Here is a 15,647-nt window from a genome sequence, read left to right as displayed (position 1 = left end):
CCACTCTTTTCCCCGGGGTAGGGGTGTCCAAACTAGAGGGCATAGATTTACAGTGAGAAGAAAAGATTTAAAGGGGACCTTAGGGTCACATTTTCCACACTGAGTATGGTGGGTAAATGGGATGAGCTGCCAGAGAAAGTGGTAGAGGTAGTTATGATTACAGTATTTAAAACAGTGGATGGATAGGAACAGTAATCAAAGTTCAAAGTACATACAGTATATGTCACCATATACATCCCTGAGATTAATTTTCCTGCAGGCATAGTCAGTAAGTATATAGAATAGTAACTATACCAGGGTCAATGAAAGCTCAACTAGAGTGCAGAAAACAACAAACTGTGCAAAAATGTAAATATAAATAAATAGCAATAAATAATGAGAACATGAAATAAGATAAAGAGTCCTTAAAAAGTTAGATTGTTGGTTATGGGAACATCTCAATGGATGGGCAAGTCCGTGTAGTTATCCCCTTTTGTTCAGTAGCCTGATGGTTGAGGGGTAGGAACGTGAGGCTCTTGTACCTTTTACCTGATGGCAGCAGCAAGAAGAGAGCATGGCCTGGGTGATGAGGATCTCTGATGCTGGATGTTGCTTTCCTGCAACACCATTTCATGTAGAAGGGTATTGGACTAACTCAGGTAGGTAACCTGGATGGCATGAATGAGTAGGGCCAAAGAATCAGTTCCATTCACAACTCTATGACCCTATTACCCTATTTCAGTCCTGAGTGGCCATCCTCTTAATGATGATTCGTAGCTCTAGAGGAGGCATAATCTCTGAATCAACCCTATCAAACCCCCAAACCACCAGGTTTTTGTGTGCCAATAAAATCGGGTTTCTTCCTTCTAAATTCAGGAGAGTACAGACCTCGCTGCCGCAGTCGCTCGTCGTGCAATAATCTGCCATCTCAGAAATCAGTCTGGCAAGGTTTTCCCTCTGTTGTAAGAACATCTTTCATTAGATCAGGGGAGCAGACCTGCCTTTAGTACTCCAGGTACAGTTTCACCAAGGTTAAGAAGTTGCAGCAATATAACTCACTCCTGTACTCAACTCTTCTTCCAATAAACATTGAACTATGAACAGCCATAGAACTACTGAACCACCCAGGTAGCATCACTTCTGAAGTGCTAGTAGCATTATACTTTTTAACTTGTGTCTTAAATGCAGTTAATGCTAAATTTTAATCTTTCGGAATATATTTTATCTGTCAATTTATTTGTGGTAATATTACTTCATGTGAGTTATATGGTCTGGAGCAACGTTTCATTTGACAGTATACTTAAACATAGAATACCAATACCTGGAATGGAAAATCCTGCAGAAGGTGCTGGATACACCCCAGTCCATCACAGGCAAAGCCCTTTTCACCACTGAGTCCGTTTACAAGGAGTGCTGCATCAAGAAAGCAGCATCCATCATCAAGGACCCCCACAATTCAGGCCTTACTCTCTGATTGCTGCTGCCATTGGGCAGCAGACACAGAAGCCATGGGTCCCACACAACCAGGTTCAGGAACAACTATTACCCTTCAACCATCAGGCTCCTGAACCAGCGTGGATAGCTTCACTCACCTCAACACTGAACTAAATCCACAAACTACAGATTCACTTTCAAGGACTCTGCAACTTGTGTTCTCAGTATTATTTATTTTGTATCATCTTTTGCACATTGTCTGTTAATCTGTGTCTATGTATAGTTTTTCTTATATTCTGTTGTATTTCTTTGGTTTTCTTGCAGGTGTTTATACAGGAAAATAATCTCAACGTAGTGCCATAGACCTATTTTGATAATACATTGACTTGGACTTGAATGAATAGTAGAACACAATACAGTCTCTTCAGCCCTTAATTTTATATGGGCACAACCAATCTAACCCCTCCTACAAACCCATAACCTTCCATATGCCTATATGAGTTCCTTAAATGTCCCTAATGTAAATGCCTCTACTACTAGCCCCATCAGTGCATTCCAGACAGTAAAATACTTACCTCTAATGCGGCACAGTAGCATAGTGGCTAGCACAATGCTTTATGGTACAGATGATCCAGATTCAAATCCCGCTGCTGCCTGTAAGGAGTTTGTATGCTCTGCCCATGACCGTGTGGGTTTCCTTTCGGTGCTGGAGTTTCTTTCCACAGTCCAAAGATGTACTGGTTGGTGGGTTAATTGGTAATTGTAAATTGTCCCGTGATTAGGCTCAGATTAATTTGGAGGATTGCTGGGCCCTCCACATAATCCTCCATTTTTGTTTTATCCATATGCCCATCTAAGCGTCTCTTAAATGTCCTTAATATGTTTGCCTTTACACCACCCTGGCAACACGTTCTTTGTTCTGTTTGGATTTTTTTAACCCCACCAAAGTCTTTCCATGTGTCAGAGCCTTCCTGATCCACAATCATTTCTTATTTGAATCTTTTGTGTTAAGTTTCTATCATTGCCACTGTAGTGATACAAATCTAATCCAATTCACCTCATCATCTCCTTTACAATAGACTGTATTCTGTTCCCGTTAACTGCTGTCAAACACCATCTTTCTCCAACAGCTCTCCACATTTATTATCAAAATATGCATATTTTGCCATATATCACCTTGTGATTATTTTCTTGGAGAAATTTACAGGGAAAAAGAAATGCAATACCATTTCATGAAAAACCAGGCATAAACAAAGACTGACAAACAACTAATGCGCAAATCAAAATAATACCGAGAACACGAATTGTTAGGAACCACACTGACTATGTTCATTTCTAGGATGGGCCATAGAATAACCACACAAGTTAGCATTGTGGATTCAATGAGATCATGGCTGACTTGACTGTGGTCTGAACCCTGCAGTTCCATCTACTCTGGCCAGCTTTTCACTCTCATCAGGGACCAATCCAACTATTACCTTAACAATATTTGGACTCTAATTCCACTGCCTTTCAAGGAAGAGAGTTCCAAAGATTGGCAACCCTTGGAGGAAATACAAGGAGGAGTAATTTTAATGTGATTGGCAGAAACTATAGGGGGGAGTCAGAGGTAAGTTTTTTTAATACCCCTGCCAGGTGTGGTGGTAGAGGCAGATACATAAGGGACATTTAAGAAACTCTTAGATATGCACATGAATGATAGGAAAATGATGGGTTATGTAGGAGGGAAGGGTTAGAATGATCCTGGAGTAGATAGATAGATACTTCATCAATCAAAAAGAAAATTACAGTGTCAAAGTAGCATTGCAAGTGCACAGATATAAATATTAGAGGAGAAGTAGAAAGAATTTAAAAAAGGTTACTGCAAACAGACTGACAGGAGAGGATCATCACTTCCCTAGCTATAGATTGACTTATAAGAACATACAGAGTCTAATGGCCAAGGGTAAGAATGACCTCATATAGCGCTCTTTGGAGCAGTGCAGTTATCTTATCTATTAGTGAAAGTGCTCCTCTCTCCAACCAAGGTTCCAGGCAGAGGGTGAGAAACATTGTCCAGAATTGCCGGGATTTTCCAAAGGGTCCTTTGTTCTACCACAGCCTCCAGTTTGTCCAGTTTGACTCCTATAACAGAACTACCCTTTCTATTCAGTTCATTGAGCCCATTGGCATCACCTGGGTTGATGCCATTGCCCTAGTACACCACTGCATAGAAGATTGTACTGGTAACAACAGACTGGTAGAACATGTGAAGGAGAGGCCTGCATACTCCAAAGGACCTCAGTCTCCATCAGGAAGTGGAGGCGATTCTGGCCCTCCTTGTACACAGCCTCTGTGTTGGTGCTCCACTCAAGTCTGTCATCCAGGTGCACACCCAGGTGCTTGTAGGTCCTCACCACATCCATGTCCTTGCCATCAATATTAACAAGGAGCAATGCAGGCTTCGTCTTCCTGAAGTCCATCACCATCTCCCTTGTCTTACTGATGTTGAGCTGCAGATGTTTCCACTTGCACCTTTTGACAAATTCCTCCACTTGGGCCCTGTATTCATCCTCTCGTCCTCCCTTTATACACTCATCTATTGCTGAGTCATCAGAGAATTTCTGCAGATGACATAACTCAGTGTTGTATCTGAAGTGTGAGGTATACAGGGTAAACAGGAAAGGAGCCAATACAGTCCCCTGTGGGTACCCAGTGCTGCTTATAGCCATGTCTGACACACAGCTCTGAAGCCGCACATACTGTGCTCTGCCAGTCAGGTAGTCCATTATCTAGGATACAATGGAAGTGCCATTCTGCAGTGAATGGAGCTTTTCCCCCCGCAATGAGGCTGTATGGTATTGAAGGCACTTGAGAAATCACAAAACATGATCCTCACATGCTGCTCTGCTTAACCAAATGGCTAAAGGGTTGGCACAAGATCGTGGGCCAGAGTGCGTGTACTGTGTTGTAATGTTCTACATTCCATGAAAAACCTTTTCCCTAACTGTATCAAAGTAGCAAACCTAAATTACAATCCTACAGTACTAGATTCTCTCACAAGAGGAAGCATCCATCACGTCCTCTCTCAGGACCTAATATTGTCTCTCTTGTTCCTGAACTGTTGTTGAACGATGAACTTAAGAATCCTATATATTTTTAAGGTGATTGTGGCAGACCTCCAGAGCTGGAAAATGGATCTCCATTTAATGAATCTGTTTCTGAGATGGCATTTGAAGTGGGGACAGTGATTAATTACAGATGTGATTCAGGTTATGTATTCAAGGAAGATTCATTATTGGGTTCAAGATCTGTTACTTGCAAGGACGATTCAACTTGGACACCATTGCAGGTGAAATGTGAAGGTAAGTAATGAGTACTTTGATCATATTCTCTTTTCTTTCCTTCTACCCATTAATTTCATAAAACAAGTGACTGATGCTGAAGGGCCCAAGCAGCTCCTGAGAACTTTGTTACTGAATAGTTTGGTGTGTCCCGACAGTGTGATAAATTGTGGTGAAGCTAACAGCAAATACTGAGTTCTTTCAATTATCTTAAAATTCTTTGGATCTGTCTCTTGATGCAGAAGCAATGTTTTTCTTGCTCATCCCCCTCTGTGCATACATAGTTCCCCTGTAGACAGAGTTAAGTGTATCCTATCACAGTCAACCTCACTTGGTCCCTCAATATCACCTCCCTGAATGAGAAGGTACAGCAGCACCACCACTCCCTGAGACATTGAAGCAAGTGAGTTCCCCCACTCTTTGTAACTGAATTTTACAGGAGCACCATTGGGAGCATCCTGACAAGCTGCATCTCTATCTGGTGTGCGAGCAGCCGAGCATCGGAGTGGAATTCTTTACAAAGGACTGTGCAGATGGCTGAGAAGACCATAGGAATCTCCCTAACAACCACCGGGAACACTTATCAGGAGCGCTGGATGTGCAAGGCTCTTGGTCTTATCAAGGATCCTGCCCATCCATCCAGCATTGTCTTTGATATTCTATCATCAGGCAGAAGACTCCGATGCATAAAGACAAGAATGATCAGGGTGGGGAACAGCTTCTTCCCTCAGGCCAATGGGCTTCTGAACTCCCTGCCACATCACCTTCAAATTTGTTCTGTACCCTACAATATTTAATTTATGCACTTTACTATGTTTATCTGTGCATAATTCATTTTTAGATTTAATTCTTAGGGATGCACTGTCCTAAGTTATTGTGTGTTATACGTGTGTTATGTGTACCACTGTGCTTTACACCCTGGTCCAGAGAAATGTATTGTTTGGCACTATACATGTATATAATTAAATGACAATAAACTTACCTTGATCTGTAAGCAGCTTATCAGTTTCAAACTGTCAATTGTGGAACATAATTGTCACAGGAAATGATGACTTTTCATTTTATAATCCTGCTTGAGCTTTCAGGCCTTCTTCCACTGTCTCATAAATTGAAACAATCTCCCTCAAAAGATAATTAGCAGGATAGCTTTTTTGAACTACGCTCCTAGTATTAGTAGTAGTAGGCAGCCGTCGATCCAAGAGGATCATGGGCTTGCACCTCTGGTAGACTGTGTCCTCTCCAGGGCGCAAGCCTGGGCAGGAAGATTTGAGGAACCGGCTGTTACCCATACAGCGGGTTCCACTCTCCACGTCACTAGTGTAGTCCAAGGGAAGGGCAAGCACCGATACAGCTTGGCACCAGTGTTGTCACAGAGGTTGCCAGAGTGAAGTTGTAAACAACATCAAACTGCTTTGGGGACCCTGGCTCCGGATTTCTTCCTTGGGATTTACTCCCGAAGCCTTTCCCGTGTGTGGATATAGCCACAAGGCAGCGGAGGTTTAAAATCAGAGTTTTCCTTCCCCTAAGCAGGCTGCCTGAAGCAACTGGTTTTGAGGTGTCGGTGATCCATCTTTGCCCCTTCTCTTGTCAGTAGAAACAGTTCCACTGGGCCTAGTAGCTAAGCCACATGTGAAAGCCAAGAGTTGGACTTGGTTGTCAGAGGCTGTTAGAGTTGCATGCCATTTGGAGCACTTTATAGGTAGTATGAGCTTATCCCAACTACCAGCCCCAGCTGTGACAACCTTAGGAACCACTATGCTCCCAAACTGTCAAATTTCAATATCTTAAACTATAAGAGATGCAGACTCAGTTGACACTTTTAAACATCAGCTCAAAACCTATTTATTTAATCTTAATTTTTAACTAACATCTTTTAGTCTTTTATTTTCATGTTTGCACTTTATGAATTGTAAAGCATTTTGAACTGCACTGTTGACATAAATGCTCTATGAATACGTTATTATTATTAATAATAATAATTTCCATAAATGCAGGCTTGGAAAATGTTAAGATGCAAAATGTTTTGCCAATTCTAAGGAAAATGTCTTGGCGATGTTAGTATTTTACAGCCCTTTTACCATCTCCCATTTTGATTTGTGCAGTGAAGAACTGTGGTAATACAGGAGAGATAATACATGGATATTCTCGGGCACCAAACACAACTTTTCGAAGTAAAGCTGTTTTTTATTGTGATTCAGGGTAAGCAGACAGTATTAAACGGATATTTAAGAAATGCTTCCTTTACTTTTATAATTATTTGGTGATATTAATGTTTTAATCAGAATCAGGTTTAGTATCACTAGCATTTGTCTGCCACCTCTAAAGGGATCCTACCACTAAAAATATCTTTACCTTCCCACCCACGCCCCCCCCCCAACTTTCCACAGGAATTGCTCCCTTTGTGATTCTCTTGTCCATTCATCCCTCTCTACTAATTCCCCCCCGGCACATCTCTGAGAGCTGTCTAAATGCTACAGCTGTCCATACACCTCCTGCCTCACCTCTGTTCAGGGTCCCAAACAGTTTTTCTAGGTTTGGCAACACTTCACCTCAGAATCTGCTGGGATCATCTATCGTGTCCGTTGCTCTCGACACAGCCTCATTGGTGAGACCCGTCGTAAATTGGGGGACTGCTTCATCGAGCACCTCCATCTGCCACAAGTGGGACTTTGTGGTGGCCAAACATTTAAATTCAATTCCTATTCCCGTTTCGACATGTCAGTGCCAAGAAGAGGCCATCCTCAGGGTGGAGGAGCAGCACCTTGTGTTCCGTCTGGGTAACCTGCAACCTGATGGCATGGACATCGATTTCTCCTTCTGGTAAATGAATTTCCCTCCCCCCCCCCCCATTCTCTATTCCCACTCTGACCTGTTATCTCTTCTCAGCTGCCTATTACTTCCCCTGGGTTCTGTCCTCCTCTTTCTCTGATGGTCCATTCTCTTCTCCTATCAGATTCCTTCTTCTCCAGCCCTTGAACTTCCTCACCCACCTGGCTTCACCTATCACCTTCTAGCTATCCTCCTTCCCCTCCCCCACCTTTTTATTCTAGCATCTTCCCCCTTCCTTCTCGGTTGTGGAGAAGGGTCGTGGCCTGAAACGTTGACTGTTTGTTCATTTCCATAGATGCTGCCTGACCTGCTGAGTTCCTCCGGCATTTTGTGTGTGTTACTGTGAAATTTGTAGTTTTGTGGTAGCAGTACCTTGCAATAATAATTTAAAAAAACTATAAATTACAATAAGTTTAATCTATAAATTGCAATAATTTATATATATACTTATATATTCAAAAATCGAAAAAAAACAATAGTGTGGTAGTGCTCATGGTTTCACTCTCCATTCAGAAATCTGATGGTGGAAGGGCAGAAGCTGTTCTTAAAACGTTGAGAGCATGTTTTCAAGCTCCTATACCTGTTCCTTGATGGTAGCCATGAGAAGAACGAGAAGAAGTCCTGAGTGATGGGGGTCCTTCATGACTGATGCCACCTTTTTGAGGCATTGCCTTTTGAAGGTGTCCTGGATGCTGGGGAGGCTATTGCCCATGATGGAAAAGAGTAAATAGTTGACGTTTCGGGCTAAGACCCTTCATCAAGACTGGGAAGAAAGAGGAAAAGTCAGCGTAAGAAGGTGGAGGTGGGGGAGAGGAGTGTAAGTACAAGGTGTCAGGTGATAGGTGAAACAGGGAGAGGGGGAGGGGGTGAAGTAAAGAGCTGGGAAGTTGTTTGGTGAAATAGATAAAGGGCAGGAGAGGGGGGAATCTAATATGAGACGACAGAAGACCATGGAAGAAAGGGAAAGAGGAGGACCACCAGGGGAGGTGACAGGCAAATAAAAAACATAGAAAGCCTACAGCACAATACAGGCCTTTCAGCCCACAATGCTGTGCTGAACATGCACTTACTTTAGAAATTACCCAGGGTTACCCATAGTCTTTTTTTTAGGCTCCATGTACCTGTCCAGGAATCTCTTAAAAGACCCTATCATATCTGCCTCCTCCACCGTCGCCGGCAGCCCATTCCATGCACTCACCACTCTCTGCGTAAAAAAACTTACCCCTGACATCTCCTCTGTACCTACTTCCAAGCACCTAAAACTGTGACATTTCAGCCCTGGGAAAAAGCCTCTGACTATCCACATGATCAATGCCTCTCATCATCTTATACACCTCTATCAGATCAAGGAGATAAAGTGAGAGAGGGAAGCAGGAGTAGGGAATGGTGAAGGAGATGGGGGTTGGGGCAATCACTGGAAGTTAGAGAAATCCAAGTTCATGCCATCAGGTTTTAGGCTACCTACACTCCAACCTGAGTGTGGCCTCATCATGACGGTAGAGGAAGCCATGGACTGACATGTCGGAATAGGAATGGGAAGTAGAATTGAAATGTATGGCTACCGGGAGATCCCATTTTTTCTGGCGGATGGATCGTAGGTGCTCAGTGAAGCAGTCTCCCTATCTATGTTGTGTCTCACTGATATACAGGTGGCCACACGAAGAGCACCTCATCTGGAAGGATTGTTTGGGGCTCTGAATGGTAGTGAGGGTGGGGATGTAGGGATTAATGTGACACTTGTTCCGCTGCAAGGTAAGTACTGGGGGGAGATCAGTGGGGAGGGACGAGTGGAGAAGGGAATCGCATAGGGAGCAATCCCTGCGGAAAGCAGAATGAGAGGGAGGAGAGAAGGATGAGTTTGATTGTGGGATCCCATTGGAGGTGGTGGAAGTTGCAGAGTATTTATATGCTGGGTGCAGAGGCTAGTGGGGTGGTCAGTGAGGACAAGGAGGTGTGAGGTGGTGGGGGAATGGGGTGAGGGCAGATGTGCGCGAAATGGAAGAATATAGAACATAGAAATCTACAGCACATTACAGGCCCTTCGGCCCACAATGCTGTGCCAACCATGTAACCTACTCTGGAAACTGCCTAGAATTTCCCTAGCATATAGCCCTCTATTTTTCTAAGCTCCATGTACCTATCTAAGAGGCTCTTAAAAGACCCTATTGTATCCGCTTCCACCACCACTGCCGGCAGCGCATTCCATGCACCCACCATTCTGTGTGTGAAAAGCTTATCCCTGACATCCCCGCGGTACCTATTTTCAAGCACCTTAAAACTTCACCTCGTGTTAGCCATTTCGGCCCTGGGGAAAAGCCTTTGGCTATCCACATGATCATTGCCCCTCATCATCTTATACACCTCTATCAGGCCACCTTTCATCCTCCGCCGCTCCAAGGGGAAAAGGCCAAGTTGACTCAACCTATTCTCATAAGGTACACCCTCCAATCCAGGCACCATCCTTGTAAATCTCCTCTGCACTCTCTCTCTAGTATCCACATCCTTCCTGTAGTGAGGTGACCAGAACTGAACACAGTACTCCAAGTGGAGTCTGACCAAGGTCCTAAATAGCTGTAACAGTACTTCACGGCAAGAGATGCAGGTAAGGGCAGTGTGGATGGTGGAGGAAGTGCTGATGGTGTCCCTTTCTTTGAAGAAAGAAGACATCTCATTAGTTGTGGAATGAAAAGCCGCTTCCTGAGACCAGATTTGGCAGACATGAGGAACTGAGAGAATGGGATAGCATTTTTAAAAGTGACTGGGTGGGAAGAAGTATAGGCCAGGTAGCTGTGAGAATCAATGGGTTCATACAATATATCAGTGGATAGACTGTCTCTAGAGATGGAGACAGAGAGATCAAGAAAGGAAATGGGTCAGGTAATGATTTGTGGCATATATCCATAACCAGAACAGCCGTAAAGCAGGGTTACTCTGTAATAGGTAGTTTTCCTACAGTAACGTGTCTTCCTTTCCTTTAGATACCTGTTGGTGGGTAGGAACTACCAGTTATGCACAGCTGACGGTTGGAGTGGTCAAATTCCAACATGCGAAGGTAGGATTCTATATTCATTGTAACTGGCTTGCATTTCAATTTTGCAATGTCCCCTTTGACTTGTTTTTGGGATCTTTGTTTTAAAATGTTCCTTTTTGTCTAAGGACAGTAGTGGTTCTGGTATGGATAACCTCGCTCCTAGCTGGAGGATTTATCTGTCGAGTCCCAGTGGAGCTGGTTATTTGGACGTTGTCCAGATGAAGGACATCAGCTGAAATGCTGTTTGTTTATTCCACTGTATAAATGCTGCCTGACCTACTGAATTCCTTCAGCATTTTGTATGTGTTGTTTGGACAGCATGTTGAAGAGGTTGCAGACTTATGTGCAACCAGTGAAGGGTTAAAAACCGTAAGCTCATTCCCTGAATCTTGGATAGTGGCAAAGTTACTCTATATATTCGGAGGCCATGCTCATGTCACTCATGACACAGACTGAAAACTGCATGGAACTCGGTCTTTTCTCCTTGGAGCGACGGAGGATGAAAGGTGACCTGATGGAGGTGTATATGATGATGAGAGGCATTGATCATATGAATAGTCAGAGGCCTTTTCCCAGGGCTGAAATGGTTGCCACAAGAGGGCACAAGTTTTAGGTGCTTGGGAGTGGGTACAGAGGAGATGTCAGGGGTAAGTTTTTTACGCAGGGAGTGGTGAGTGCGTGGAATGGGCTGCCGGCAACGGTGGTGGAGGCGGACCAATAGGGTCTTTTAAGAGACTTTTGGATAGGTACATGGATCTTAGAAAAATAGAGGGCTATATGTAACCCTAGAAATTTCTAAGGTAGGGACATGTTCAGCACAACTTTGTGGGCCGAAGGGCCTGTATTGTGCTGTAGGTTTTCTATGTTTCTATATGCATACTATGAATATTCAGAATGAAAGCTGAAAAATCACATAGTAATTGAGGGGTATAATGAAGTACAGTACAACAAAGAAAATCCTTGATGTCTCATAAACTTTTTTTCCGATGTCTTTATTCCAGCTGCGTGGCAGCAACGGCTATGTGCAAGGGAGCATTTCAGTTACAGCGTGACTATGAACCTGCCCAGCTTAGAGGGAACAGTGATTGTATTTAAAACCAATTCATTGTCATATGTTCTGAAGTCTGAATTACCTCAATTGAAATGTAAAAGTTGACAACACATAATTGGGGCAGGGTTTGTCAGGGTAGTGTCTCTGAAGTAACACATTTTAATTTCTGAAAGTGAAATTTTCATCCAGCCAAATGTTCAGAGCATTAATTCTGTTACTTTTATTCACAGCTGTCACATGTGCTAATCTTTCACCCATTAGTAATGGAGAGGCTCCATCACCACCCTACGGAGAGCACTGGGAGTATGGAATGGTCGCAAAATATTCTTGTGATAAGAAGTACTCATTGATTGGTACAGAGAGACTTGTTTGTACAGAGACTGGAGAGTGGAACAACCCACCACCAAAATGCAAAGGTATGTTCTGTAGCCAAGCTGTTGGTGCACAATAACAGCTCCAGTGAGTGTAACAACCCAGTGAGGTATAACGGGCCCAGTGACTTGTAGTGGCCGAAGTGGGTATAACAACCCCAATGTGTAATGATCCCAGTTAGTGATTCCATAAACTGACCCACCTTATCCCACACTGAGTAAACTTTTACAAAATTGCAGAGTAAGTGTAATTAAAAAAACTTTCAAATGTAGTTCTTTGTCATAGCAGTAGTGTCACCACTCATGTTTAATCACATTACAGCATGGTTTTGCTTAGCTGCAGTTAGGTTGGATGTGTTCTTGATAATCTTCAGTAAGATTGCTTAGTGAAAGGATTCTTTACTGTAACACTCTTGTAACTGCAGGGTGATAGCTAAGAGAGACTGAGGGGTAGAGAAGTTTTGTGCAGTTTCTGAATCTTGAATGCTGCTTTCAGTGGTGGAACAGTATCCAAGCTGTGGAGAGGACTGTCTTTGATTCTGGTGACTACCTTTCACGAACTGACAAAAATGCGGTTACACAGATGCGCTGTGTTGGGATGGCATGGTTGTGTAGCAGTTAACATAACGTTATTACAGTGACGGCAACCCGGACAGCTGTCTGTGAAGAGTTCGCATGTTCTCCCCATGACCATGTGATTTACTCACACATTCCAAAGACATGGCTTGGGAGGGTAATGGGGTACATGGGCGGGGTGGCACGGGCTGATTGGGCTGGAAAGGCCGGTTATGGTTCTGTACCTCTAAATAAGTAAATAAATGTTCCAAAATGACTCAATCAGACTTGAGTGACAGAGTCTTACACCATGGAAATAGACTCTTCAACCCAACTTGTTTCTGCCAACCACATTGCTTGTGAAAATAGTATTTAAGAGTGTGTTCGGTCATCTCTTAACTTGTAATTCAAGATTCAAGTTTATTTGTCACCTTTACATCGAAACCTTCAAACACAGAGTGAGATGCATCATTGGCGTTAATAGCCAACACACTAAGGGTGTGCTGTGGGTGTGCAAAGTGTCGCCACGCATTCTGGTGTTGGCATAGCAACCCCACAATGCTCAACAGAACACAACAAGCAACAAAACAATAACAGCAAACCAAGCCCTTTCCTTCCTCCCTCCCAGCCGTGCACATAGTCTTTTAACCTCAGCAGAGAAATGTGATAGTGTAGCAGCAATTAGAAGTAACAGTTGTAATATATGAAAGCCTTATCACCAAGCTAAAGGGCAGCTTCTGTCTCACTGTTGTAAGACTGTTGAGCAGTTCAGTAGCACTGTAAGATGGACTATTAACCTCACAATCTAGCTCGTTATGCCATGCACCTTATTGTGTGCCTGCACTGTAACTGTAGCAGTTTATTCTGCATTCTGTCATTGTTTTGCCCTATAAACCCTCAAAGTACAGATGTGATGAAATCATTCGTATATATGGCAGGCTAAACAAAGTTTTTCATTACACCTCATTTAAACCAGTGTAACAATTTATTCCCACTGCGACATTAAGTCATTTTGCTTCACTGAATCAGAGATATTATTTTTCTTTCACCGTACATACCTTTTCTGCTACTGAAAACTAATTTGCTTTCTTCCTTTTCCAGTTCTGATGAAAGCTCTTAGCCTTGAAGCGTTAACTGTTTCTCTCTGTACAGGTGCTGCAGTGTTATGTGCTGGGGACTGATAATTTGATTTATTTTGGTAGCTGTTCTGTGTCATCCTCCTAACTTGCCAGAGAATGGGCAGATAGAGGCAGGATTCGGCCCAACATACACCTTTGGGGAGACTATCAGCTACAGCTGTGCTGAGGGTTTTCAAATGGTCGGCGAGAGTATGATAGAATGTAGAGAGAACAACACATTTGTACCAGGACCCCCCTCCTGCAAGCGTGAGTATCCATTTCATGAGCTGAGGTTCAGAATGAAAGGAGGTACTTTTTATTTCATAGCATTGAGAATTATTATGCTTCCTTTATAGAGCAATACCTTCATCACTGAAAATTATTCTCTCTCAAGAGCTTATCAAATTCCCTTTTAAAATCACTGATGATTTAGTTTCCTTTCTTCCGAGAATGTGTTAAGTTCTGCATCATAACTATTCCTTCTTTTTAAAAACAAAATTCTTTTATCCTCCTCGTATCTTTTGCACGGAAATGTAATTGTCTACTTCCTGGCCCTTGTAAATCCAGAAAAGTGGATGATGAATTTCTCTTTACAAAATGTTTAACTTTATCTGTCACATTTACATTGAAACATTGAACCATGTTTCGATGTTTTCAATGTAAAATAACATGACTTTTTAACAGTGCATAGGGAAGAAGGACAGTGACTGATAGGTGGAGTCAGATGAGGAGGGAATGGTAGGTACATACAAATAGGTAGGGGAGATGGACATCCAAGAGAACAACAGCCTTGTGGGATTTGAAGGCTTGTGTGCCTCAACGATCTGGAGAACTATGTTGGCTGGAGTCAAGTCTTTATGCTTTGGCTCTCAGAAGAATGGTGCAGCTATCCATTCTCCTATTTTTCCCAAAGTCGGTGGTGCTTCTGAACTGAGTGGTTTTAATCCCTGAAGGTGATATTTGCATTTTATGTATTTTTCAAAGTATTAATTGTATTTCATCTGTCCATAGCCATCACATGTGCAGACCTTCCACCGATTAATAACAGTCTAGCTCCATTACCATCCTATGGACAGCACTGGGAATACAGAATGGTTGCAAAATTCTCCTGCAGTGCAGGCCATTCATTGATTGGTGCAGACAAACTTGTTTGCACAGAGACTGGGGAATGGAACAACACACCACCAGAATGCAAAGGTATAATACTGCAGTGTGAAACTTACTTACTACAAATTACTTTGTACATGTCCTGAAGCAATCCCTTAATCCTCTGCTTGACAGTGATCCTGACTAGATGATGTTGAAGTGGTTATAAAAAAAATAAATGTATTCAGTAACTTATATTCATTCTTGCAACAAGGCTGGAGGCCAGTTGGACAATCAAGTCCATGCTGTTCCCAAGTAGAACAAACCTATCACGACCATTTCTCCATGACTTTTTTTTCACGCATGAACTTCAGCTTTTTTTTGCATCTTTACCTATACTAAGGACCTAGGAGATGCCCTCTTCTCATTGTTACCATCAAGGAGGAGGTACTAGAGCCTGAAGATGCACTCTCAACATTTTAGGACACAAACAAGAGAGAATCTGCAGAAGCTGAAAATCCAAGCAACACACACACAAAATGCTGGAGGAACTCAACAGGCCTGGGAGCATCTATGGAAAAAAGTACAGTAAATGTTTGGGGCCGAGACAATTCGGCAGGACCTTCCTTCATTCCTGCCAAAGGGACTCGGCCCGAAGCATTAACTGGACTGTACTTCCAAAACGGAGACTGAAAGCCTGCCATTGTTTATTGTTCAATAGCAGATTCAGGCATCCTCCTGATGGTTCTGTGCTGCTTTGGTTACCCTGCACACATTATATTTTCTTTCTATTAATGGTATGTAATCATTTTTACTGGTATGTACATATGTGTGATAAACAAGTGTAAGACAAAGACTGCCTACAGGTAG

General features: G+C 42.8%; 1 protein-coding gene across 8 annotated transcripts in view; it reads left to right on the top strand.

The window, feature by feature from the left end:
- LOC134355880 (sushi, von Willebrand factor type A, EGF and pentraxin domain-containing protein 1-like) overlaps positions 1-15,647 on the top strand; it is a 64,181-nt gene that overhangs the window by 1,728 nt on the left and 46,806 nt on the right. For 5 of the 8 annotated variants that reach the window (XM_063066403.1, XM_063066402.1, XM_063066400.1 and 2 more), the window contains exons 2-7: positions 4,557-4,757; positions 6,839-6,935; positions 10,544-10,617; positions 11,878-12,063; positions 13,776-13,958; positions 14,703-14,888. In XM_063066403.1, coding sequence (XP_062922473.1) covers positions 4,557-4,757; positions 6,839-6,935; positions 10,544-10,617; positions 11,878-12,063; positions 13,776-13,958; positions 14,703-14,888 — 927 coding nt within the window. The remainder of the gene's footprint in view (positions 1-4,556; positions 4,758-6,838; positions 6,936-10,543; positions 10,618-11,877; positions 12,064-13,775; positions 13,959-14,702; positions 14,889-15,647) is intronic. The other 3 variants (XM_063066401.1, XM_063066404.1, XM_063066406.1) reach the window with 3 other exon arrangements.

The sequence above is a fragment of the Mobula hypostoma genome, chromosome 13, assembly GCF_963921235.1.
Source record: "Mobula hypostoma chromosome 13, sMobHyp1.1, whole genome shotgun sequence".
Taxonomy (NCBI): domain Eukaryota; kingdom Metazoa; phylum Chordata; class Chondrichthyes; order Myliobatiformes; family Myliobatidae; genus Mobula; species Mobula hypostoma.
The sequence above is the reverse complement of the archived record's forward strand: the minus strand, read 5'-3'. Positions and strand labels throughout refer to the sequence as shown.